This window comes from Hippocampus bargibanti, linkage group LG13, assembly GCF_051943395.1.
Source record: "Hippocampus bargibanti isolate YZ-2025 linkage group LG13, ASM5194339v1, whole genome shotgun sequence".
Classification (NCBI taxonomy): Eukaryota; Metazoa; Chordata; class Actinopteri; order Syngnathiformes; family Syngnathidae; genus Hippocampus; species Hippocampus bargibanti.
The window spans coordinates 7,758,279-7,785,371 of NC_142746.1; the positions used below are offsets into that span (position 1 = coordinate 7,758,279).

The following is a 27,093-nucleotide window of genomic DNA, read 5'->3' on the forward strand; positions in this document are numbered from 1 at the left end:
TTAATCAGCGAATTTTCTCCATCTCGGTCCAGAAGAAGTGATATAGGCTTAATCTGTCATTATTGTTGAGGTAAAAAATGGCAAGTTGTACAGCGATGTTATTAGTCTACAGTCCCTGAGCCAATTAAGATGCACCACACAATTCATCCATCCATTTTCCGTAACGCTTATTCCTCATTAGGGTCGCGGGGGGGGTGCTGGAGCCAATCCCAGCTGTCTTCGGGCATGAGGCGGGGGACACCCTGAATTGGTTGCCAGCCAATCGCAGGGCACAAAAGGACAAACAACAGTCACTCTCACATTCACACTGAGGGACTATTTGGAGTCTTCAATCTGCCTACCATGCATATTTTTGGAATGTGGGAGGAAACCGGAGGACCTGGAGAAAACCCAGGCGGGCCCGGGGAGAACATGCAAACTCCACACAGGGACGCCGGAGCAGGACGTGAACCGGCAGGACTGTGAAGCCAGTGTGCTAAAAACTTGACTACCAGGCCACCCACACAATTCATTCTATTATTATTATTATTATTATTATTATATTTTAGAGTTTGCTTGGTTGCTATAAAACACAGGTTTCCAATTCAAGACCCTTGATTTAGAGCAGACGTATATTTGTTATTATTATTTTTGGGTCTCCCACTACTAAAGCAAATTAAATTATTATTATTATTATATTTACAAAGTTAGGCAGTCAAAACCGTGAAAGATGAACCTTGTTGGAGCGAGTGATAACTGTAATACATGATGACACTGACGTCATCAGATTGAGCCGCTGCAGTGATTTGCGCATTTCCGTGCCTTCAGACCGTTTTTACGACACAAAGTCTTTTGCGGCTCAGTCGCTATGTTACCGCCGTTTGGTCCCGCCTTCTTGCAAAATCAAACAGTTTTGATTGGTATTGCTTTCTCTTGCCGTTAAACGATGGCGGCTGTCGCGTTGCCATGTCAATAAAGCGGAATTCGAACAATATATTTTTGTCTAGTATTTTGATAAATGTACGACGAATCTCTTTGTGGAATTCGGAAGGAAATAAATAAAGAATTAATGCATCGAAGCAAGGAATAAAGACCTTGGTGGGACATGTTTGTAAGTTATTTCTCCTCATTTTTAACTGCGCCGACAAGCTCAACTCAGCTGCTTTGCTAGCCAACAAACTGAAAACATTTACTCACTGAATTAGCGTTTTCATTATTGCTATTTTGAATCTTAAATTAGCATTTGCTGGAGATATACCTTCGTTCAGGTATCATACCAAGTACACTTGGCCACCAAGTGACCGTAATCTAACCAAAACATTTTTTTCTCAACGTTAATTAGATCTTTATTTTTTTAAATATAGGCCTATACGTCAGGGCTTCCATACATGTTTATGTTACTGCTTATATCTTAATAGTTGAAAGTTGTCTTTGCATGGTGTTCGTGACATACGTCCACCACTGTTGCTGTTTACCTAACTCGACTAATATCAATAAACCCAATTACATTTTTGAAGCTGACGTAATTTTATAGTTAATTGTCGGTGTTGGTGTATGAAAAAATAATTACGTTACTTATTCAAACAATCCACATTCCAGTAGGATGGGAAGTAGGTAACAAAAGGCGGGTTACGGATAATTGAAAATAGTCACATCCAAATCGTCTAAAAACAGTCTAATTTCTTTCGCGTTGAATAATGGTATCCCAATGTGGTACCTATTCACATGACCATAAATCCTGTGCAGCAGTGCTTCAAATGAAGTCAGCAAATACAAACTTTAACAGTATATCAGCCATACAGCTAAAAATTAAGCAACAACAAATGACAGAATTCAATGCTATTCAATCCTGAATTCAATCCAATTTTAATTTTAAGCAGATTCTTTACTTACAGACAGTGTAGGTGTTTCAAATAGCTGACATGTTTCGGCGACTAATTCCGCCTTCGTCCAATTCTTCGTGAATTCAATCCTATAAATAAAACATCAAAAATGACATCTGCCTTTGTGTAGCTAGAAAATGTTTGCCTTTCAGCTATTTGTCAGCCAGCAATAATGCAATAATGTGCCTTACACTCGGAAATGAGCATTGAATTGTTCCACACTTCTTATTAAGTTCATCCTTAAATTTAACTCCACATTCAATGACTGTAGCCTTTTGTGAATCGTGCATGTGAGCATGGATCTGTAATAATGGCAGATTTTATTTCCTTTTTAAGTAGCGTTCATCCACTTTCCTTGTCTGACCGCTCCAAAATGGATGCAGAAATGGATTCTCAGAGGAGGTAAATAAAAAAGCACTTGTGATACTTGAGTCTATGCACTGTACTTATTCTTTTCTTCTTTTTTGGTTTGTTTGTGTTTCAGTGTGACTGGTGACAGCCAATCTGAATGCAAATCTGACGAGATCTTCTGCAGAACCCAAGAACAAGACGGAGACATTTTTTTACAGCAAGACACACCCTCTCAGACTTCAATGGATTGTGGGTCTTTCAGCGATCCTGCTCTTCCATACATTAGAAGTAGTCCGGCCCCTGCGCAATGTTCGAATGGACAAAAATCAAAGCGACCCAGTTCTGCCGGCCCTCACCCGGCGAAAGCAACCTGTGTTGCCGTTCACTCACCCAACCCTCAACCCTCCTGCTGCGCGAGTCCGCGAAAAGGCCCGTCACCCACAGACGTCGAAATGCAAAGTCCAAACAGCCCAAGTAATAAAACACTGCTCGTCAACAGCTCTGCAGGAGATGACACAGCTTGTGTCGAAGAGTGTGCTGAGGCCGTGGGAGACAAATCTCAGCACTTTGCTTCTGAACCCGACGCTGCATGTTCGGCCGGAGGAACCGTTGATGCTGTGCTGGCAGATTGTAGCGATTTATCGGATTTAAGCCAGGAATCGATTATGAACCATTCAGGTGCTACTTGTGAAAGGTATAAGATTTGTGGAGAGCTTCTGGTCAATTTCAATGCGAAGCGAAACTGGGGAATCTTTCAAATACAGTGAACATTTGCATTTTTGCAGTTTGGCATTTCTGAAATAGCTTGTTGGTATAATTTATTATTATTTTATTAAAACCTGAAAATCTGATCTCTTTACTGTTTTAGTGTTTAGGCCAAAGCAATTAAAGGGAAGGCAAGTCAGCTTTATTTATTTTGTACATTTCATTCACAAGGTAACTGAATGTGCTTTACATAATGAAACATATAACATTTAAATGTTTTTTTGCTTCCTCCAAAGGCTCAATACTAGATTTTGAAAAAGCATCATATTTTAACGGGCCCTGCAAAGCATTCACGTTTGAGGGCCGACTTCATTTCTGTTGGCGGGTTATTCCATTTGTGTGCAGCATAACATTAGCTGCTGCTTAACCAAGTTGACTACAGTTTGGGCTCTACTAATTGAGCCGAGTTTGCACATCTCGAAGCCTGGGTGCCATTAGTATTTCTTTTGTATATTCAGGATCAATACAAATGATACAAAGACATATAGCAGGATTTTTACGTTCTCTCTCGCCAAAGTCATGTTTTGTTGGTAGTCCTTGGGTCCCATTGTTAAAGTTTGCAACATTGCTGCTCCTAATCATTTCTGTTGAACCCCCCTGCCCCCACCTGCTCTCTCCTATTTGCCTTTAGTGTTCCATCCCCGATGCGTGCCATGACCAGAGTATGGCTGGGGACCCCAATAGATGAGCTGAACAGGATGCCCCAATGTGCCCCTCCTTTGTCTCACCTGAAAGCCGTGCCTAACCACACCGTCACAGTAAGGGTGAGGGAACCATCACATCAATTCTGTTTTCACCCACCTGCTAATTCAAAGCATGATAATTAACTGCTCTCTGACAACTGTTACAGACAGATCTCCTCAGAGAGGGGGAGGTGCCTGTACCGTACCCGGGCAAGTTCAAAGACTCCTGGGATGACGTGTCTGTCAAAATGCCTTGCTCTGAGAAGAATCTCTTTCCATTGGAGACGGAGGTGCGAGATGCACATTGTCTTCCATCATAAATTTAAGTTACTTTATAGCATAAACAAATATGTTGTAGGATGGAGGCGGTGTCCAGAGTCGGTGGGAGTTAATCCATTCGGCCTTGCACGGAGGGTTCAAGAGTTCTTTGGATGTGAGGGTAAGCACCACATTTCCGTAGTTGAATTCAAAACATCAAAATGGGGTGTTTTATTGGTTCAATAAAAGCTGTGGAAGGTGTTTTGCTTTTTAAAAGGCAACATTCCGACTTACAATACAGGATATGGAAAATCGTTCTTTCATATTATACGATTCTGAGGTGATATGTTTGAGATTTAAACACCTGATCAAAATAATTGTTCAAATTTAAGCTGTGAAATATTTCTCTGCTGGCTGCTGAAATACGTTTCCTCAATATGCAAATTTATTCCGATGCACTTGCAATTCAAACATTTCATTTCGCCACTTCATTCACCAAACTTTGTAATTATGCACCCTGTCCACATGACCCTGAATTGCTTTAAATGTATATTTCTTATGCATGTTTGTTTTTAGATTGTTCAAATAGATGACATCCACCATAATTTGGAATGTCATTTCTGTCACACAAAAAAAACCTGAGCAATGTCTTCACAAGAGTGTCCGAATATCCACAGGGTGGCAGTGTTTGCAAAAATATCACCCTACACTTCCATCTTCTGTTGCTTGTGGTTCTTTGTAATTCTTTTTGTATTTACATTGCTTGTCCAGCCAATTCAATCCCCATTCAATTAGACATTATTTGGATTTAATTCTGGTGGGTTTGACTGATTTTCTGTAATTTAGGATGCCATCTTGCAATACAACACCGCCCATGCAAAGAAATGGGACTTCACCGCCCTCAACCTTCTTTGCACAGAGGTGAGCTGCACGCTTGAAAAAGTGAACGAAAAAGTGTATTTATTTTTTGCTTTCTGCCAAATCTGCCAGATGCACATCATTTTCTCACAAAAGTTTATTTAGCACTTTCCGTTATTGCAAGTGGCCACTGGCTTGATTATCTAATGATACATCTATGTCGTCTTGTGCCGGTCCCAAGCCCGGATAAATACAGCGGGTTGTGTCAGGAAGGGCATCCGACATAAAATCTTGGCCAAAACAAACATGCGGATCAAACCTCTAAAGATGGAGGACACTGATTTGCTGTGGTGACCCCTTGAAGGGAAAAGCCGAAAGGAAAAGAAGACATCTGGATTTTACTGCACTTTTGAGTAGCATTGAAATCATTTCTGCATCCGTCCTAAAATTTCAAACACACAAGCGTTGCTAAATAGTGATGTCGCTTAATAGTCTTTAAACAATTTCCGCTCTTCGGACTAATGTCTCCGTGCGAGGCGGAGCTTAAGCGATCGATTGGCTGCGTGAGCCACTTTATTGCTTCACCCAATTTAATTAAAAGTGCCCATCCCATCTGTAATGATGCTAAGTAAGGCCTTCATAGTTGCCCTTGACCCGACTTTGGACTCCATTCTAATATAAGTGAGGCTTTCCTTTGCGTTCTATTTAAAAGAAAAGTGCTGCTAAAGCATTTTGAAAAACCTTATGAGAATGCGTAAGTTACACCATCAGAACATAAACTTCTAAACTACTTTTTAGGTTAGTTTTCCTATTAAAAGGAAGCAATATTTGATTTCATGCTAAAACTCCAAGTTTGATTACGCCAAATTGGTCATGTCACAATTTTTTCAGTATTCTTTGTGTTTTTGTGGACTTTTGGATTGGATTGGATTGGATATGCCTTTATTAGTCTCGCAGTGGAGAAATTTACATTTCACAGCAGCAAAGTGATGAAAGGAATGAAAGTCGAAAAACAAAATACATTAGCTGCTGGAAAGGCAGCCACTCTCGCGGCGCTTTTAACTGTATTCTTACTATGATGCCCTCACACATGGAGAAAGGAGAGTCACAGCCATAGATTCTGATAGATTCCACCTTGTCAGAACAGTAAATGCTAGGAATAGAATTTGTTTTCAAAGCGAGATTTTTTTCTGGTGTATTATGCGTCCCGCAGTATAAGCCACACCCCCAAAGAATGGTGTATTTTCAAACTTTTTCCCTATAAAAGGTGAACCACAGTATAAGGTGCACCTTCATTGTATGAAAACAGTTTTTCAAATATAATGTATAAATATATAAAAGTTTCCAAATCACAGTAGCGGCTGGGGTTATGCACGACTTCTACAGGGGGAAATTCAGTCGGTGGCTGCTGACAGGAGTTGCAAGATCTGTTGTGGCTCAATATTACTTCACATATAAGGTGCACATGCGTATAAGGCGCAGGGTTATCTTTTGAAGCAAATGGGTGCGCCTGTACACCGGAAAATACGGTATGTCTTTCCATATTGTGGCTTTTTACTTCTTGCTTTTCGGTCTGCGGTGTGTTTTCCCGTTAAAAATGGAGATTGAACATACCGTAATCATCCACTACGTTGCTCAGATAACAACTTTCAATTTAACTAACATTCATGACGCACTGAATAATTGTCCAGATGTACCACAGCCAAGCTCCACTGATTGACATTCCCCTGGTGGCTGTAAAAAAAGAAGATTAAAAAAAATCATATAAATTGGGATGAGTCTGTAAATTGTGTTAGTGCTTCTCCCCTGCCAAATGAAACTGTCACCATGTCACTTTCTGATAAATGTCTAAGGGCCCGAGCATGGAAGCGGTCCAGGGCTGAGTGCAGCTGACACCCCGAGGGAGAACACATACATTTGCGCTTTGTCTAGCTTTTCCGACTGTTGTTTGTCACACGCTATCGCTTATTTGTCGTTCTGACTCTGCGCATCTATTGTTTCTGAAAAATAAATACTTTCCTGTGTGGAATTCATTGAGGATTTTAATATTTTGACACATTGATTGGTGTAAGACATCTAAATTGGGATTTGCATCAGGATATGGGGGAGTTTTTTTTTTTTTTTACTCCACAGATTATGTCACTCCGAGTTGCTTGTTTGGGAGTCTTACTGAGGGAGTTGTTGATTGTTCTGTAGCCACAAAGGGACATAAGTCTTGTGCCGGTCCCAAGCCCGGATAAATACAGAGGGTTGTGTCAGGAAGGGCATCCGACGTAAAAGCTTGGCCAAAACAAACTTGCGGATCAAACCTCTGAAGATGGAGGACACTGATTTGCTGTGGCGACCCCTTGAAGGGAAAAGCCGAAAGGAAAAGAAGAAGAGTCATGCGCCATTTTGTGTTGAAATAAGGTGACGAGTGAAGAGAAAAGTATGTGCAAATGACAGAACCTCTCAAGTGTTGGATCAATTAAAAAATAAACGTAAATAAATGAATTAACACATGTTTGTTAGCACAGCTAACAAACATACTACAGCAGCCTGTCTGGAATTGCAATCACAGGCTAGACATTTTTCACCACAAATATACACTGTTTAATTTTTATTTGTTTATTTTTTTAATAATCACAATTGATGTTACAGTCGACAGAATAATCGATTCTAATATCACTTGATGACTGATGCCGCAATCAGCTACTTGTACTCATATGTCAATAGCTGTTGACATGAAACGTTGGAAGGACAGTTTTAAACCTGGAATGAACAAATTCACACCAAATAATGTCCACTGGAATGCTTGTTTTGAAATTGGAACAGTATAAAGTCAACTATTTTTTTCTAACATCTCGTGTGTCACTTTAAATCCACTGCCAGAATAACTTGATTCACTTAGACCAGGGGTGTCAAAGTCATTTTTTGCCGCGGGCCACATTGTAGTTATGGTTTCCTCTCGAGGGCCGTTATGAATTTGGGGAACCCATTAGAATGTTTAAATCCCTTCAAATATTACATATAGAGCACACAGCAAATTAATGAATAACTCGTTTTCAAATCTGAAGTCAAGAATAATGACTTATTGTGGTTGACATCCAAAAATATGAAATTTTGGCTCAGATTTTAGCAATCATCATGGAATTTAACAAGTTTGATTTGCTTTCGCGGGCCGAAAAAAATGATGTGGCAGGCCAGATTTGGCCCGCGGGCCTTGACTTTGACACCTGTGACTTAGACGATCATGAGTGAAATCTTCAGCTCTGCTCCCCTAGCTCGAGTGATACCATTTATGGTCAACAGCTTTAACTGTGTGTTGGGAGATCATATTTCTACCTTCTGCCACATCGACCATCTATTAGTCCCACGGGAGCGTTTTATGATGCCTGCCAGCTCATTACTTCTGACAGCTTTTAGTCAGTCCTGCCCTGCTGCCATATAAACGCTACCCGGACAAATTGCCCGACCAAGACCTCGGCGGTGAAAATCAAGCCACCCTACCATTTTTCTCTCTCCCTCTCTCCCTGTCTTTCTCTCTCTTTTGCTCTTTTCCTCTTCCTCTTTCTCGCTCGCTCGCCGATTGGTCATTTGCATTCGCTCCAGAAAGTCCATATAATCAGCTGCTCCGCTTACATTGATAGAATAAGGCACGTGATTGATAAGGTTGACATTTGAAGCCGGTGCACTCATAAGTGATTGCTTTGTAAATCTGGCAGTATGACGGACTGAGTGTGTTTATTTTAGAGGGAATTGCTGAGGCAAGCTGGAGGCTGAAATACGTGGCTTCTCCCTTTTTCTGATTGACTGAGTTGTTCCGTTTTTGTGAAGCTTATCGCAAATTGTGTGTGAATGACATCCACTTGTTTTTCCTATCCCAGCTATTCATTGTCACTCCTCCCCAGAGATGTATCTCAAGCTTTTAAAATCCCCTGCAGGCCCCTTGTGGGATTCTGAGGCTTTGCCTACCTGGAGAACATGATATGAATACAACTAATTAACAGTAGAAGCTTGACGCCGGTCATGAACTTTTCCCTCCGAAGAAGATGATCTTTGTTACTTCCCACAAGTCTCTCACTGTCAAAATTCAGCCGCGAGCTCTTAATCAACAGATAAATTGACATAGCTTCAATTACTCACTAGCTTCACAACATCTGTTCTTGGTGTTTTGTTGTCGAAGTGAAGTGCAAAATTTGGCCCACGACAACATCAACTTATGTTATTGTTATTGACATTTTTTTGGTGGATATGAGAGAAGTGAGACCACTGTTATATTGGCAGCGGAATATTGGTTCGTGAACATGGATTGCTGTTCAAACCTTTTCGGACTTTCTATCAAGCTGCTGGCAATTGTTTGGCTGCCTTTAAAAAAAACTTTTCAAACATACGAGAGCATTAGATCGCGGCAAAGTATAAGCACATATTACTTGGGAGATCTTAAATTACATTTGCATACTTGACAACCTGATCCGATTTCATCCTTCAGTGTCTGGAGCATTGCGAGGTTCATCACCTTTACGAGGCCGTGCTGCCTTCCATGGTCAAACTGGCACTCAGCGCTCCACGCCTCTGCACTATGGTACGTGCTGCACTCTTATTTTTTGTTTATTTATTTATTTATTTTATTTATTTAGCCTTGTTCTGAATTCTTCATAAAAAGAAATATTGCTTTCTTATTTTCTGGGTAGAAATGAAAGCCTTACATGTGGGCAAGGAGAGCCACACCGGCTCGATGCACTTTGTGCCATTTATTGGACGGGACAGTTGATCACGTAAATCTGAAATGAGAACCATTGCAAGGATTCCAACTTCCCTGCTCACTAGGACACGCCCTTTCGGGGCACACAGGCAACAAAAAAATGTTGTCCGACAGTATTTATCATCGGCATTCTAACTGTGTTCAGCCAATCAGACGTTTTCGGTTATTGAGACAAACCAGGGTAGTAATTATCTAACTTGGCACAATGCTAACTTCTTCCCAGAGGTTTCTTAATGAAAATTCCGTCCGTTCTTGCGTCGTCCGTCTTGAGCCAGATGTTCAGCCTTGTGTTGTTAGAGCCACTTTTGATCCGCTAACCAGTCCAGTTCCTGGGAGGCTCTTTTTGCTCTAATCAGCCAAGACAAATGAGATTCTGTGTCTGACCGGGAGAACACGTAGGAAAACGCGGACCTTAATTACTTCTTCCCATTTATTTAATGGGATCCTCTGTGTCTCTTGCTTGTTATATGGCCATACTCATCATCCAATTTCATCAGCCTAAGAGCCACACGGTCAATCTCGTATCATCTTGTATGGATGGATCTTCAGTAATAATAATAATAATACATTTCATTTATAAGCGCCTTTCAAAATTCAGAGAGTATCTCTCCTTGCACTGCTTCCCCAAACCATCATTCTTATCATCTCTATCGGTATAACCCTCACTGCCCTCTCTCCTTCTTTTGGTCTCTCTCCCCCCAGCCAATCCCCCTGCTGAAGTCACGGATGAACCAATCCCTTACGATGTCTCAGGAGCAAATCGCATGTCTTCTGGCCAACGCCTTCTTCTGCACATTCCCGCGACGCAACTCCCGCAAGTCGGAATACTGCAACTATCCCGAGATCAACTTCTACAGGTGAAGGCAAACCTCCGCTCAGTCCTTGGCTTCTTTGCTTCATCCCCCCTGTGCGAGCCTTGTTCATCCTGATGTGGTTTATTCCGCCCTCGTGGGTCAGTTTGCTATACTGATTGAAAAAAGTATATTAATGAGTTCGATCAACATATTACAAACCTGCTCCAAATTCTGAGTTCTTCAATTCACAAGCCATCAACTCAAGCTATATTTTTGCAGTCTTTGGAGCGAATATTTCCATAAGGGGGCGCTAGTGCCTTTAAAAAAACTCCAGTTAGGTCATATTACACTATGAGACAAATCATATTGGGTTTCAATTCAGTAACCTACCTGTCATTTTTTTCCTGTGCGCATCCTGTTTTGGAAGTGACTCTTTGAACCAAGCTCAGGCTTCTGCCTCACTAATTGTGGAAGTCCACAGCCGCCGCGCCTTGGGATAGCTGCAAAGAATCATTAGAAGTCAATTATTTCTGTTACTGTGCACTGTGATCGGTCTGTCGTTTATCTTCATCTAGAAAAGGCTTCTGTAGGAGTAGCGGTTTTGCTTATATATACGATATACATATGCAATATGATATGTGGGAGATAAGTAATTCACAAACAAGCACGGATAGCCTTTTAAAACAATATGTGGTTCATAGCCATGTTTTAATCCCGCTAAAATGCCATCTGCCTTATTATATTCACAGCCGCCTCCTTACCTGGTGGACATAGTCCAGGTTTTATCCCAACTTAATTTTCCGTCGTCTCATCGAGGAGCCGTCTTGTCAGTGACATGGTTAATAACATCTGGTCTGTTTGTCTTTTTGTCTCGTTATGAAGTTGCAACAAGTCGGACAAACATCAAAATGCACTGTCAAAAAGTACTTCCATTTATACAAGTTAGTTGTATCTGCAGTACTGCATGGTTCAATTGCAATCAAGGCTTTCTGTTCTACTCTGTTTTATAATCTTTTTATGATGGCCTTGGATTTTGGGGACAGACATTTATATTTCCAGTGCTCCAATAAGAAGCATAGATTAAAAAAAAAGTAATAACCATATGTACTGATTTCGGTGTGGTATATTTGAGTCTAATTACCGGTGTGTCCTGACGGTTATGCTATAAATCGTTATCCTCAGATCTCACCTCGGTTTTTGTCCTTCCCATACCCATCTGATGTTAGCAGCAAGCTAAGTGAAAAATGGCTGTGTAATATTATTACGCAGCGATTCCGGTCACAGAACCCCTTCTATCGCTTGCTTGGAGATACTTGGGGCCCACCTTTACAATCAACATTACTTCCCGCGGCATCCGAATTTGTGAGACGATGAAACAAGACAGCGCAGTCCAAAATGAGCCGGATCGTTATTGCCCAAGCTCCCGGACCCCCCCCCCCCCTCCCCGGCTCCATTCCATTCCACGCTTATAATTGAGGGAGTGTCCATCACTTTGCTTATTGGCTACAGTGGCGCTCCGTCTTGGACAGGCAAGGCAGCAAGCAATCCGCTGATTGCTTTTTTGGCAGAACTGTCCAGGTTTGTCCTCGTTAAGTGATGGATATGTTGGGAAGGGTGAACGGAACGCTCTTCAGCTGCTGTTTTTCTCCGCCTGAGAAGGAAATGATGTGGAAAACAATTTTGATAGCTAAACTGACGTGTTTTTTTGTGTGTGTTATCAAATAAGTAAATACAAGTTGACTGTTTAATGTACAAAAATAACTCTTATCAGACTGTTAGAAATGCCTAGCTTACTTTTTTAAATCCGCAAAAAAAAGCTGTGTGTCTCCTCTAAATCTACATGTATTGTTTTCAGCCATGAAATGATGTGACAATCTATTTTGATAGGAATAACGCTTTTTCTGCAGGTTATTTGAAGGCTCTTCACCACGAAAAATTGAGAAGTTGAAAACCCTCATCTGCTACTTTAGGAGGGTTTCGCAGACCAGTAAGAATCACGAAATCACAATACCCCTCCGCCCCAAAGAAAATAACAAATAAAATATTTATTGCTGTCTTTTAGGACCAACGGGCCTCGTGACATTCACAAGACAAATGCTGAACACACTTCCGACCTGGGAGAAGTATTACTTTTTCTTTTGTTTTTTGGAAAAGTTAAACCCCGCTGGCCCCAGAAAAAAATATATATAACATGTTTATTATATTTCCACTATGAATAGAATTTGTGAGTCAACATGATGTTGTCAGCAGTTTTCATTAAAGTGAAAAATATTGAAAACAATCATGATTGTTTTCAAAGTCAAAGTCAGCTTTATTGTCAAATATGCTAATCATAGGAAAAAACGAAATCACGGGCGGTCCATCCATGTTTGGATGAATGTACACATTTTTTTTTCGCGATCATGAAATACAACTGAGCTCATCATGTGTGACTTGATTATTTTAATGCAGTAGCATCATTTGGAAATAACCATTTTGCCAAAAACGGCATAATTGAAGTCTTTTTTTTCTTCTCATTCAATTTTTTTCAAGCTGCCAGACTCAGCTGACACGCTTACATATCACTTGTAAGGGGACAATTGAAGATGACGGTTACGGGATGCTGCAGGTATGTAATCCGTTTAAATCTACTTGTGTTTTTTGCAATCAGGTTTGTCACTTTTCATCCCCCTTACATTAACGAAAGCACTGACGGTTAATGGCCCATTAGCATTTCACGTGGAACACAGTCTGGTGCAATGGATTTGCTTTTCATGTCACTCCTCTTATTTATCTTTCCCTGGAAAGTGTATATATAACACTTTGTCTGACAGCTCAAGTATCCACGTGAATAGCTCAGAGAGGTGTGGGGGGTATGGCAATGACCGCGGGGTCCAGAAAAAGGAGATTTGCATTGGGGAGGACTTGGACGCGGCAATGCCGTGCAGGTTCACGACTCACGACTGTACTGACGCCTGCTTCAACTGTGGCTCCGTGTCGAGGTTTTGATCGGCCGGCATCGGCTGTCATTCTGTCAGAGGGGATGAGATTGAAAGGAGAACCAGTTCAAACCCCATATGCGAAGAAACACACTTGCTGTCACGAAGGGATTGACGCGGCCGTGGGCCAGTGAGCAGGACCTTCCCTCTGACAGATAGGTTTAAATTGCTGCGTTTTCATTAAGATGCGTTGCCCTCTCTTCTGGGGCTGCCAGTGGGTTGGCTACACAAATATTCACATATTTGCAAAAATCAAGGTCAACTATATTGTATACATTTTGTTTATAGTTACTCCATTCACCATACATTTCAGCGCTGTGGATTTTTATGGATCGAACATGCGGGATATTTTTTCTTCCTCATTTGATTATTCCCCAAACAGGAAGTAAGCATGTGATCTTTATCTGTATTAAATGAGACCACAGTGGGTGGCAGGAAATAAGGACATACTAATTGAGTCATTTATCTCCATAACTGGAAGTTCAATCTCACAGTTAAGCTAAACTGTATTGAATAGACAATACTGTATGTATTCAAATTTTTTATTTTATTTTATTTTATTTTTTCTGCAAGAAAAGAAATCTTTTGGAACTCTGCCGTCGAGAAATAAAATGTGCTGCCTTTTTTTCCCCTTCTCCTTACAAGGTGGACTTTGCAAACCGATTCGTTGGTGGCGGCGTCACGGGTAATGGCTTGGTCCAAGAAGAGATCCGGTTCATTATCAACCCCGAACTTGTTGTCTCCCGTCTCTTCACTGAAGCACTGGAGTACAACGAATGCCTCATTATTACAGGTAAAAAGTGGCAGAACTGGCCATAATAGATTACGGCAATTTTTAATCCTGTATTTTCCGGAGTGTAAGGCGCACCGTGCCCCAATGAATGATATATTTTCCAACTTTTCCACATACAGTACAGTGATACCTCGGCTTACGAACGCTTTAGCTCATGAACTTTTCACCTTACAAACATCAAATTACAATAACAAAGTAGTTTTTGGCAGACGAACTAAACCACACAGGTGGCTGGCGGATGAATACCAAACCACACGGTCGAACAGCGCCACGGTGACTGGCGGACTAGTTTTCCACACCCCCTTTGAGTGGAGACATAGTTTGTTATCGAGTGGAGTACTTTTGTTATTATGGGACCGAAACAGACCCACCACAGGCTCGTGTTAAGCCAAAGAGGACAAAAAAGAAAATTACGGTCGAGTAGAAGAAGGAGATCATCGAAAAACACGAACGAGGTGTGCGTTTGTGTAACTTAGCGTCCCAGTACCAGTCGACCATTGCCACATGTGGCTAGGGTGTTTCTGTGTTGTCTAAGTAACGGTCTCAAAAACTTTTGTTGATTTGGATTAATGAAAAGCAGCTCGCATGGGACTGTGAATGAGGGTCTTATCGCCGAGAAAGCACGGCAACTTCATTTGGATATCATCAAGAGGCAACGATATCAATGACCATCACAAAGGTAAATAAAATCACTTTATTATATAGTCCAGTTTATTTCTTTAATTACAATACAATAGCGCATTTATTATACATAAAATAAGGTATATTTTGTGTCGTTTTAAGGCTTATTTAGTAGAAAATTATGTTTTATGGGGACCTGGTAATGGATTATTGTCATTTTTAATGGCTTCTTATGGGAAATAATTGTTCGTTCAGCAGACGAACTTTTCGCCTTACACACACTTTCTGGTAACCAATAAAGGTCGTAAGCTGAGGTATCACTGTAAAATACTATAAGGCGCACCTTCAATGAATGAAAAAAGTTTTCCAAATACAGTGAGACCTCAACTTACGAACTTAATTGGTTCCCAGACAGAGTGTGTAAGGTGAAAAGGGTGTATCTAAAAAAAAATTCCCATAGGAAACCATTAAAATGGGAATATTCCCTTCCCGGGTTTCCATGAAATATACTTTTCAACTAAATAAGCCTTAAAACTACACACAACATACCTTATTTTATGTATAACAAATGTGCTATTGTATTATAATGAAAGAAATACACTGCATTGTATCATAAAGTCACTTTATTTACATTTGTGATGGTCATTTATGACTAGATGGAATGGCGTTGGAGGTCGAAGGTCAAAGGGAATTGCTGTTTGAAAGAGAGGCACCTTACATGACGACTGTAATTAAAGAAATAAACTGTGCTGTAAAATAAAGTTGTATTTACCTTTTTGGTGGTCGTTGATGGCTTATGGAAGGAGAGTCACCTTCCATAAGGACTGTTGGTAACTTAACCTCTGGTGCTGTTCGGTCATGTGCTTCCGCCGAAGATCACTCCGCCAGCCGTGGTGGGTGTGTATTATGAAAATAGTGCTTATTATAAGGTTTAATTTTTATAAATTTGACGTTTGTAAGACAAAAAGTTTGTAAGTTGAGGTCTCACTGTATAATATATAAATATATAAAAGTTTTCCAAATATGAGGCACACCACATTATAAGGCGCTACACTAGAGGTTGGGGTTACGCACCACTTTTACAGAGGGAAATGGTAGCTGCTGACAGTAGTTGCGAGACCTGTTGTGGCTCAATGTTACTTCACATATAAGGCACAGGGTTGTCTTTGGAAGAAAATCAAGGCTTTTGGGTGCTCCTTATACACCGGAGAATATGGTAATGTGCATTTTTTGGAGCCTCATACAATGCAAAAACAAGGTTTTGGATACTATTTATATTTCCTTTTTTTAAACCTCGGCAGGGGAAAACCTAATCTTGATGTATTATTTACTCTTATAAGTCAAAGTCAAAAAAGTCAATATATAATAAAATACACAAGTACAGAGAAAAAAAGATATGCTACTGATCAGTCCTTCCTTCCCACCACCCAACTGAACAAAAAAAAACAATCTTTATTGTTGTTTTATAAGTAAGTAAGAGGAAACACTCTAAAGATAATTAATAGGTGAGCCCCGAGACGAACATATTTGTGTTGATTTCCACAAAAGGGCGATGCAGACAGACAATGACGCTCGCATCCAGTATTGTCATCAAATACACACGGACATGCACACGCGCACACACTGCTTAATTCTGTGCCGTCAATGTAAAAATCGACTTTTGTCTTAACTAGCCACGGCCAGCGCCACAGTGGCGCCGCCCTGTCTTCTACGGGACATTCATCTCTTTTCTGAGTCACCTTCAGTTGTTCATCACCGTCCTCGTCCAAGTCTCAGACCATTCCCTCCTCCCTCTATCCCCTCCTTCTCTTTCTCCTCCTCATCTTCTCCACTTAACTTTATTACATTTGGACAGAAAGGAATTTATAACCGCACTAAGGTCATCGCTCCACTAATGGAATGGGCCAGTTACGCCATAGATTCATTTAAAAACTTGCACAATATTCTTTGCACGCATGAAGGATTTCCTACGATTCTACATCCAGACTCCTAATCTTATTTTGGGAGGGTAATCCAGATGTTTGTATCACTCTCGTCTCTTTTTATTTATCATATTTTTAACTACCATGAGTCTTCCTGTACATTTTCAACGTGACGTCGATATTCCTCCATCGGGGATGTTGTCGAACTGGAAGGTAGATGAGCACCCACGATGTAATCTGGTGATGGGAACCTTTATGGCAGGATGGAGGCTGTGAGTTTCCGGTACAAATGACATCAAGGTGATTGGGGAGGGCAGGGAGCTCTTTGTCTGTTGATAAAGGGAAGGATATGAGCAGCTTGTTCCTGGAAGATTTAGTTGCTTGTTCGGTCAAAATAAAAGCTTCTTTCTTCTCACTGGACTTTTTTAAAGCGTCTTGGCTCTTAAGAAAAATGTTCCTAAAAATTGCATTTCAGTTCTCGCGCCGTTGTTTTTTCACAGCTCATTTTTTTCCCGACCTCTTTGGGAAAGTTCTCACAAAGAGCCATTTTTTCTCATGTGTACGAAATAAAATCAATTGGAATAAATGAGAATGCGAAGGTTTAAGGAACTGAGACATTGCTCTTCAAAGTCAACTTTTTCCATTTGGAAGGGACGTCAAATGCTAATTATGACCCCGCCGTTAACTCATTCCCTGCCAGACAATGTGCAAATATGTGTCCACTCCAGTGCCAGTTTTTTTTGTCATTTTCTTTGAAGTGTCAGGACCCACATAATATTGAGTTTTAGGACTACATACACGTTCAATGCAGTATTAGAAACCTTAAACTCTCTTCTTTCATCAGAAAAAAAGTTTATTTTTATCTTACTTGACCAGAGGTTGATTGGCATCCCCCGCAAGAAAAACCAAGACCCGTACAAATTCGGGAATGGCGCTCCACATCATGCTTTTCAATTCCGGAATATATTTGAGAATGTGAATGAGATTGTGAAAGTACTTTACACTCAATTGGAGCATACACAAAGGAACCTGGTTGTAATTAATCACAATCAATCAAGTCGTTCCAAAAAAATCAATAAATCTCATTTTATGCGCCATTATAGATTACGGTAATACAACCGCTATGGTAGCTGTCATTTACTGCTTGTCACGTTAGTAGCTTCTTCGATTTGAACCCTTTCTGCCCATTACGAGTGGAAGCCTTTTTATTTCAACCCCAAAGTAGATTACTGATGAAATCACAAGCTTTTATTGATGGCAATGCAATCCTTGCTGATACTGCGTAGCCCAGCCCAGCTCTGAATTTGATTTGAAAAGACAAGGCGCAGAAACACATTTAGGCCCACTTTGTTTGCGCTCAAAACCGATCACTTCATTTTGTAGTGGTGACATTTTAGGGGTGCCCTTCAAATGTGATGCTCCTGAGACACTTTTCTTGAAATGAAATTTTGGGAAAGACCGTGGAATCTAACTCAAAGAGAAATTGATAAAACATTTGTACAGTGGTCACTGTTGTGTTTACCGACAATCAACTTTGCAGGATCAATTTGATCCTCATGGTCATTGGTTTGGATTGGATTGGATTTGCCTTTGTTAGTCTCTCAGTGGAGAAATTTACATTTCACAGCAGCAAAGTTATGAAAGGAATGAAAGTAGAAAAACAGAATACAGGAGCTGCTGGAAAGGCAGCCCACTCTCGCAGTGCCGTCTTCAAGTCAAAAGAACAAAAAAACCTAAATAACATGACAGTCATGTTTGATAAGTAAGTACAGGTAAATTTTATATTTATGCATATTCCTTGTCTTTTGGACGTAGGGAGAGATTTGTTCGTAACAACTTAAATACATAAAAAGAAGCAAGGGAAACAGAAATTAGTGCCTTTCAATTGATGTTTTTTTTTTTTTTTGTAGGTGCTGAGCGGTACAGTCGATATTCCGGTTATGCTGAAACGTACAAGTGGGATGCGTGTTACAAGGATGAGACTCCGAGGTATTCCCTCACTGTTAGCCCGATCGTTTATATTATTACCCTTTGTCAGCCCACTAACCTGTTCAAAAGAATGTGGTTTTGAAATCAATAGTCACTCTCATCAAAGGGACGACTGGCAGAGACGGTGTACAGAGATTGTGGCCATTGATGCGCTGAAATACAGACAATTCCTGGAGCAATTTCTGCCTGAAAAGATGACGAGAGAGCTCAACAAGGTGAGAAAAAAATATTTTGGTGCAAACAGATGCACTACGACCCCATACAGATTTTAGCGATACATCAAAGTCGGATTAATGTCAAAGGATTTTTAGCGATACAGTGATACCTCTGCTTACCAACGCTTCAGCTCACGAACTTTTCGCCTTTCGAACATTAAATTTCGAGAATATAATCTTGACATACGAACTAGTTTTCGGCGGATGAACCAAACCACGCAGCGCCACGGTGGCTGGCGGATTAGTTTTCGGAGGATGAACACCAATCCACACGGTCGAACTGCGCCACGGTGACTGGCGGACTACTTTTCCACACCCCCTTTGAGTGCAGACGTGGTTTGCTATCGAGTGGCGTACTTTTGCTATTATGGGACCGAAAAAGACCCCACCACAGGCAAGTGTTAAACCGAAGAGGACACAAAATGAAATTACGGTCTAGCAGAAGAAGGAGATCATCAAAAAACACAAAGGAGGAGTGCGTTATTCTCATTTTTAATGATTTATTATGGGAAATAAATGTTTGGCATACGATTTTTTTGCCTTACACACACTTTCTGGGAACCAATTAAGTTCGTAAGCTGAGGTATCACTGTACTTCTTTCCATGTAAAGCTTCATTTCCTCATGCTTCTCTTTTCAGGCATACTGTGGATTCTTCCGAAATAATGCAAACAGAAAGCACCTTTCTGCAATAGCCACTGGCAACTGGGGCTGCGGAGCTTTCGGCGGAGACACGAGACTCAAAGGTACCCTTCGATCAAAGTTGACGATAAAGACGAAGGCGGCCATTTTATGTTATTGATGTTAGAACAAATGAGCCGCATCAACAATACAGTTGTTAATGGGGAAATACTTGACGAACAAGAATTTCGCGAGCAAGGCTACTAGCTTTACATGCTAATAGGTATTAGCATAGATGTGATGATCACACAGCAACACGACAACAATTGAAACAATAAATACAAAAATGGGAAAAATATTGCGTCAAAACAGGACTCAGTAGCACTGAAGCTTTTGTGAAACTATATTTTATTTGATTAAAAGGAGTACTCTAAGTATACACTTTATTGTAGGGAACAACAGCCTCAAAGTCCCTTTTTTATTTTTATTTTTTTTGCAAGCGCGACAAAACACGTGACCCTCTCAAACCCGCCTCGCTCAATTCGTCGCCGGCCCGTGTGTCAGTCATCCGTTTCTTCACCACCCTCTTTTATCGATCCGCTGACACACGTTTACGCTTTCCATTAGATCGCCGATTGATTACAGGCAAGGGAGTACATAAATCACATCCTCTGCGGACTGGCGCTACATCACTCTTCATAAGCGAGTGCCCACTTACTGTCCGGGGTAGACGTAACACTGCACATTTTCTCCCAACTGATAATGGTCAAATGTGACAATGTTGGGGCAACATATATTTAGTTGGCACTCATAGAATGAACCCAGTGACATCCTCTTGTTTCCGTGTGTTTGCTATATAGCAAAAACGTTTATGTATTCAGGCTCAGTTTACAGACCCCCTCCCCCCTTTTTGTTTTTCAAAATGTCTGCTGAATCCCACACCCATTGGCTTTGGAATTAGCTTAACGTTTAATGTCCATGAGCCTGAGCTTTTTTTCTCTGGAAAGATGACAGCCCTTTTCATAATTATGTTTTGAGTCCTGCTTTCATTCATCTGGAGTTAATATCCAGATTGTTAAATATTTAACAGTCCTAATTTGCTCTAAGATGGAAGGCCTCCTCTCGTGGACTACGGGCAGAAGGCATCCCTCGTTTCGGATCATTGACCAATTGCTACCAAGCTCTCATCATTTAATTCGGCTATGGCTCCATAATATGGTTTTAAAGTTAAATCAAGCCTTGCACACACACAAATCTGATTCTGATTGATTCTCATTTCACTTGAAAAAAAAGCAAATTACTATGTTTTTAAGTCATTCACTGCCATTCACAAATTTATTCGGGAATTGAAAATATAACATGGACCGCCATTCCCGAATTTGTTCAGGTTTTGTTTTTTCATGCCGATAAAGTGCTGGCAATGGCCTCTAGCAAAGTTTTTTCTTTTCCACAAGGTTCTTTTCCACAGCTGACTGGTGTGTTCCAGTCAGCTGTTGTTAAAGCGCTATATAAACCAATGTGTATGTATTGCATTGTATTTTGGACAGCCGCCCTCATTTCAAGCTCATACAACTCCATCTCATCTCATCTCATCTCATCTCATTTTCCGTATCACTTATTCCTCATTAGGGTCGCGGGGGTTGCTGGAGCCTATCTCAGCTGTCTTCGGGCACGAGGAGGGGGACACCCTGAATTGGTTGCCAGCCAATCACAGGGCACACAAAGACATACAACAGTCACTCTCACACCTGGGACAATTTGGAGTGGTCAATCTGCCTGCCATGCATGTTTTTGGAGTGTGGGAGGAAACCGGAGGACCCGGAGAAAACCCACGCGGGTCCGGGGAGAACATGCAAACTCCACACAGGGAGGCCGGACCGGGACGCGAACCGGCGACCTCTGCACTGTGAAGCCATTGTGCTAACCACTCGACTACCGGGCCGCCCCATACAACTCCAGACTTATATAATTTAGGAATTACCTCTTTTTTTCTGATGTAAGAAGAGAGTCTCAGGTTTCTTACGCTGCATTGAATGTTTAGGTAGTTCTAAAACTCAATATTGTGTGGGTCCTGGAATTCCATAGACAATGACAAAAACCCTGGCAATGGAGTGGACACATCTTTGCACGTCTGGCAGTGAATGAGTTAAAAATAAGTTTTATGTTATATTGTCCTGACAACAAAGCTTTAATGCAAATGTACATAGTAAGAATACCGTATACTATATACCGAATACCGTATTTTCCAGTGTATAAGTGTGCCGATGACCATTTTGTGTTTGGGAGCCTTCTACTGAGCATCTTCATCTTTATTAAGTTCATAGAGTTTCCTGTTCTGTAGCCACAAGGGGACATAAGCCAGTGTCTTCTTGTACCGGTCCCAAGCCCGGATAAATACTGAGGGTTGTTTCAGGAAGGGCATCCGACGTAAAAGCTTGGCCAAAACAAACATGCGAATCAAACCTCTGAAGATGGAGGACACTGATTCGCTGTGGCGACCCCCTTGAAGGGAAAAGCCAAGAGGAAAAGAAGATTTCCCAGTGTTATAAGGCACACCCAAATGCCTTAATGTTCTTCAAAAGATGATGACCCTGCGCCTTATATGTGAAGGAATATTGAGCCACAACAGTTCTCGCAACTAGTGTCAGCAGCCACTGACTCCATTTCCCCCTGGAAAAGAAATCGTGCGTAACCCCAGCCTCTACTGTAGCGCCTTATAGTGTGGTGTATCTTATATTTGGAAAACATTTATATATTTATATGTTATATTTGGAAAACATTTATCATTCATTGAAGGTGCGCCTTATAGTCCGGTGTGCCTTGTACATGGAAAATGTTTGAAAATATACCATTAATTGGGGGTGGATAGGATTGGATTGGATTGGATATGCCTTTATTAGTCTCACAGTGGAGAAATTTACATTTCACAGCAGCAAAGTGATGAAAGTAGAAAAACAAAATACATGAGCTGCTGGAAAGGCAGCCACTCTCGCGGCGCCGTCTTGAAGTCAAAATAACAAAAAAAAAACTAAATAACAAATAATATGACAGCATAGAGACAATATGACAAAAGAAAGACACAGAGAGACATTCATTCAGGACTTGCTGTACCCTCTTTGTGATGACATGAAGCAGTTCTAGATGAAAGAGGAGAGGATCAAAGCGTCTTTCCACCAGTGGATCAGGGACATCATGGTGGAATGTGCATGTCGACTACAAGCTAAATGTTGAAAGCAAACACGCAGCTGTAGCAGCCATTGACGAAAAGAGATTATCTCACATCCCCTGTTCCACATAAATCTGCTTCAATTCCAAGCCGCAACAGTTCCACATACGCATCGGCGCTCTGCGCTGACGCTCCTTTCTTCTTATCGCGGGTTCCTCAAGCCATGCATCCACCCAGCCGCAGACTGGTGGTGGTGGTGGTGGTGGGTGCACCGTATTCTCCAGAAATTACGGTAGTTTAAATGTGCGTCCAAAGTACCCTTTCACATACTACCAGGATTAAAGGACAACCGACGTCTCCGGACAAGTTGTGTCCATAATTTGTAAAATGGCTTCAAATGACTTCTACTGAGCGTATTTTACAAAGATTCCACCGCATATAGCTATATTTTACGTTTTAAGACTCACGCTGAATATTCAGGAAGTCTTGTGTTTGAGTTGGTGACGAGTCCGTACGTGACGTCACTAAAGGACCGCCCTTGACCGACAAAAAGGACACATTGTAGCAGTCCTTCCATCACGTCAATGCATTCTGCTGTACTGTTTGTCTGAAAACCTTGTGTTGCACCCAAAAGCCACCAGAAGAGGGCGTCCAAGCTCCATGGAAGGAATTTATCAGCCTGTGGAAACGGGCTGATTCATTCTTCACGGGAGCTGGTCGCCATTTTTTGGTGCGACATTCCCCCCGCCGTTTGCCTCAAAATGACACGGAATAAATTCTTTAATCGATTGCAAACATGTATGCTTTCCTCTTTAGAACTATTTGAATCATATTCATAACTGGATGTGTAACAAGAAAGCATATTCTCAGAATCTGAAGCCATTGTTTTGATTTTTCAGCAATGCAAGACGTCTTGGCGTGACGTCATGATCTGGGGGCGGGACTTTCTGAAAATGCCCAATTCGCAGCTCAATTTTTTGCAGATTTTGGACACTTTAAGTCATTTTTATTGGTGTTTTTCATTTGAATAAAAAATATCATACTGCGTGTTTTGGGTATTTTAGATGCTATAAAACGTTTTTCTGATGTCAGTTAAGAAACGAAAAAGTGACGTCGGTTGCCCTTTAAGAGGTACTGCTGATTAAACAAAATGAACTTGAAAAATTAAACATCTTTCAAACAGTACACAGTAAAGGTCCAGCTAGGTTTCAACACAAATTTTGACCAAGAAAAGACATGAGGGTATGCTCTTAGACGAAAACAAAAACTTTCCCTTTCAGCCTTGTCTCTTTGTCTTTCATTAGCGCTGATTCAGCTGATGGCAGCAGCGGAGGCGGGCAGGGACGTAGCGTACTTCACCTTCGGAGATGCTCTGCTCATGCGAGATGTTCACGACATGCACACTTTCTTGACTGAAAAACAAGTCACCGTGGGTAAGACTAAACACTTTATTTATTTTCTCCTTGAATGCTATAAATAGCCTCAAGCGTCGAACATGAACATTTTCCATTTGAACAAGAAAATGACGCCTCTAAAGTACCAACTTTTTAAAATATCAGGGGATCCATTTGAGAAAGAAAGCTGTCTCGGAAATCAAAATAAGTGTGAGTTGGCGGCAGCATTCTGCAAAAAATCCAGCATGGTTTATTCAACTGGCGTTCCACTGAATCTCCTTAAATCCAGCGCCAAGCCTGTTATGGAGCTCTTTGAATAGAGTATGCAATAAATAGGACTGGGGACGATATTTGGCACGATTGAGCTGGTGAAGATTGAGAAGCTTGTCCTTGCCGCCGCCATTAGAGCGCCTGTATACGGTGGGTGTGGGGGGGAGCAGCCGTCTACATGCTAAGTTATTATGCCTCACAGGCCATGTCTTTTCCTTGCACCCATCCATTTAGCGTTAGAGTGGATTACTGGTGACCCCAGCCTCTTTTCGCCCCTCCCCTATTTGTCTTTTTTTCTCTCTCACTGACATTTATTGAAGCCTTTCAGAAAAAATTTCCCTTCCAGCTATACATTTCCTAAAGTGGATCTGCAGAGACGCACGAGCGCATACCGGCTTTTTTTTTTTTTGTGGCATAATTTTATCTTCTCTCATTTTTTTTCACTTACCCGGTTTGTTCCTTTTCTTCCTGTCACCCAAACTTCTCCTTTCTTCCCTGATCACACCCCCCACAACCCCCCCTCCATTTTCCATCCTTGCCATCCGCTTTCCAGGGAGACTGTTCGGCCTGTTGAACCAATATTCCAGTTTGGTTTGCAAGAACTGCCGTACCAGGAGACCCGACGTCAGCTTGTATGATTTCATCTACCGGAAAGTCTCTTCTCCTTTGACCAATGATGCCTTGGACTCTGGGGTGTCGCCTATAAAATCTGATTCTCATTGAAAAAACAAACAAACAAAAAAACGGGTGATGGTGCGTTCCCAAATTTGCCCCCGCCCCCTCCAAGTTGTGTGCTTACAATCACTCTTCCAAGTGCACCTCAATCATTCAAATGTTGCTGCAAACATTTATTTCAGCCGTTCAATTAATGTGAACCAACGCTTATCACTAAGTGCGAAAAGCAGTGGGAACTGTAGTTTATAGATTTTGGGGTTTACCGATCGGGAATCAGTGATCTTAATGAAACGTACCTTTGCCTTTCTTGCCGCTGGTGAGAGTATTGTCGTCGTCACCCCATGTGGTCAAATGTTTCCAGTTCATAGCAATAGAAAAATCATTGTTGCTGTTCAGACTTTGTGAAAATGCAAAACGTGGGTAGTGGAAGTTTTGTATGATTGATCACAAGACACACAAAGGTTGTTGTTCCATTACAAAGTGCACTAGCTATGTTAAATAAAATACGGATAGTAATAAGAATCAATTGCATGTACGCACTGGTCACAATGAGACATGCTAGCATACAGCAACAATGGATAAAAAAGAAACATACATCTGCGTAGACATGTGATATCCAAATATAGCACAATAGTGTCACGGTTTTAACACAGTGGTACACCATTATTGTGGTATTGCGCCCTCCACCCCCCTAAAAAAAGGCAACAAATACAATACAGAAAATGAAGTTCCAGAAAAAATATATATAAAACATTTCTACCAGCGGTTATTTTCAAGCGCAAAGGATTGGTGCAGAAACGTTTAGTGTTTAAAGTCATGATCAAATGTAAAGAAAAAGAGACTTTATTCAATGTGTCTTTTAAAAGAACATTCAGCGTCACATTTGGTAATCCACATTCAATTTATTGCCTTTAAACATTTAACTGATAATGTAAACCACAGGTGTCAAAGTCAAGGCCCGGGGGCCAAATTTGGCCCGCCACATCATTTTATTCGGCCCGTGAAAGCAAATCAAGCATGTTAAGTGTCGTGATGCCTGCTAAAGTCTGAACCAAAATTTCAAATTGTCATATGTAAACCACAGTAACGGTCATTATTCTTGACTTAAGATTTGAACACTAGTTATTCATTCATTTTGTGCGCTCTGTATGTGGTGGGGATGAAACATTCTAATGCATTCCCCAAATTCATAACGGCCCTCGAGAGGAACACCATAACTACATTGTGGCCCGCGGCAAAAAATGAGTTCGACACCCCTGATGTAAACCGATTTCAACAAGGATTAAACACAATCATTTTTGCATTGTTCCAAAATGTAAAAAACATTACGAACAAAACCTTTTCATTCTGAGGTGGATAATTTTTTGCAGATGTGTCACGCATGTTGTTGTATAGCGCCAACTCCTGCTGAGGAGGATTTATGAATAAATGTCAGATTTGCTTTGCCTTAAATATTGGCGACTGGTATTAGCAACTTTGTATCGGTGCCTCAATGATTTTGAGAAATCCTGTGATTGAATTTCTCCCTCATTGCTGCAATGATATATTTTAACAAACACAAGCAAGAACTTGTATAGCAACTTGAGCTGAATTGGATTGCAAAATATACATTTAAATATTATCCACTATTCCCCACATGCATGTTTGTGGATACTTAATCCAAGATTTGGTGATGCATCATTGTCGTTTATATAATCTTCTCCTTTCTCCTTTATTTTAGCAAAAGTGGCCGTCAAAGAGGCATGTGTGACTGAGCGTGACCGCGCTGTAGTCCATGCATGGGTAACATACCGTATATCTGATCAAATACTCTACACGTATATGCTGCTTTTTTATATCTTTGTTGGACATTTTTTATTTATACAGCACAACAGACTATTATTATTGTTATTATTATTATTATTATTATTATTATTATTATTATTATTAAAAACAAACATCCCCGTGTTATGTACAAAGCGAGGGGCCGAAGAATTGCTGTCAATGTATGGACAATATGCAATGATGCTTCGGTTAAATATCCAGTGACGATTGCTAGTGTATCGCGTAGCACTGTAACTAGGTTTTCTCGGTTTGCACTCTCTTTATGATGGTTTCTTTAATAAAAACATAAGTCGCTCCTCAGCTCTGTCAGT

General features: G+C 40.9%; 1 protein-coding gene across 2 annotated transcripts; it reads left to right on the plus strand.

Moving 5' to 3' along the window:
- Window positions 1-124: 124 nt before the first annotated feature.
- parga (poly (ADP-ribose) glycohydrolase a) lies at window positions 125-27,093 on the plus strand. Of its 2 annotated transcripts, none has more exons than XM_089011338.1 (18): window positions 125-1,090; window positions 2,199-2,264; window positions 2,347-2,907; window positions 3,610-3,742; window positions 3,829-3,951; window positions 4,020-4,100; window positions 4,766-4,840; window positions 9,249-9,341; window positions 10,224-10,378; window positions 12,223-12,302; window positions 12,378-12,438; window positions 12,848-12,923; window positions 13,939-14,086; window positions 18,540-18,618; window positions 18,725-18,833; window positions 19,473-19,578; window positions 23,924-24,052; window positions 24,837-27,093. In XM_089011338.1, exons 2-18 carry the CDS (start codon window positions 2,236-2,238, stop codon window positions 25,004-25,006), a joined length of 2,208 nt encoding a protein of 735 aa, XP_088867464.1. In that variant the 5' UTR covers window positions 125-1,090; window positions 2,199-2,235; the 3' UTR covers window positions 25,007-27,093. The 2 variants fall into 2 exon arrangements, with proteins under 2 accessions (XP_088867464.1, XP_088867465.1); XM_089011339.1 differs by having other exon boundaries at window positions 2,202-2,264.

Excerpts from the sequence above, each read along its gene's own strand:
- parga (XM_089011338.1), top strand. The coding sequence starts at position 2,236 with ATGGATGCAGAAATGGATTCTCAGAGGAG. Across the intron at positions 4,841-9,248 it reads TCAACCTTCTTTGCACAGAG|TGTCTGGAGCATTGCGAGGT; the intron begins GTGAGCTGCACG and ends TTCATCCTTCAG. Across the intron at positions 9,342-10,223 it reads CTCCACGCCTCTGCACTATG|CCAATCCCCCTGCTGAAGTC; the intron begins GTACGTGCTGCA and ends CTCTCCCCCCAG.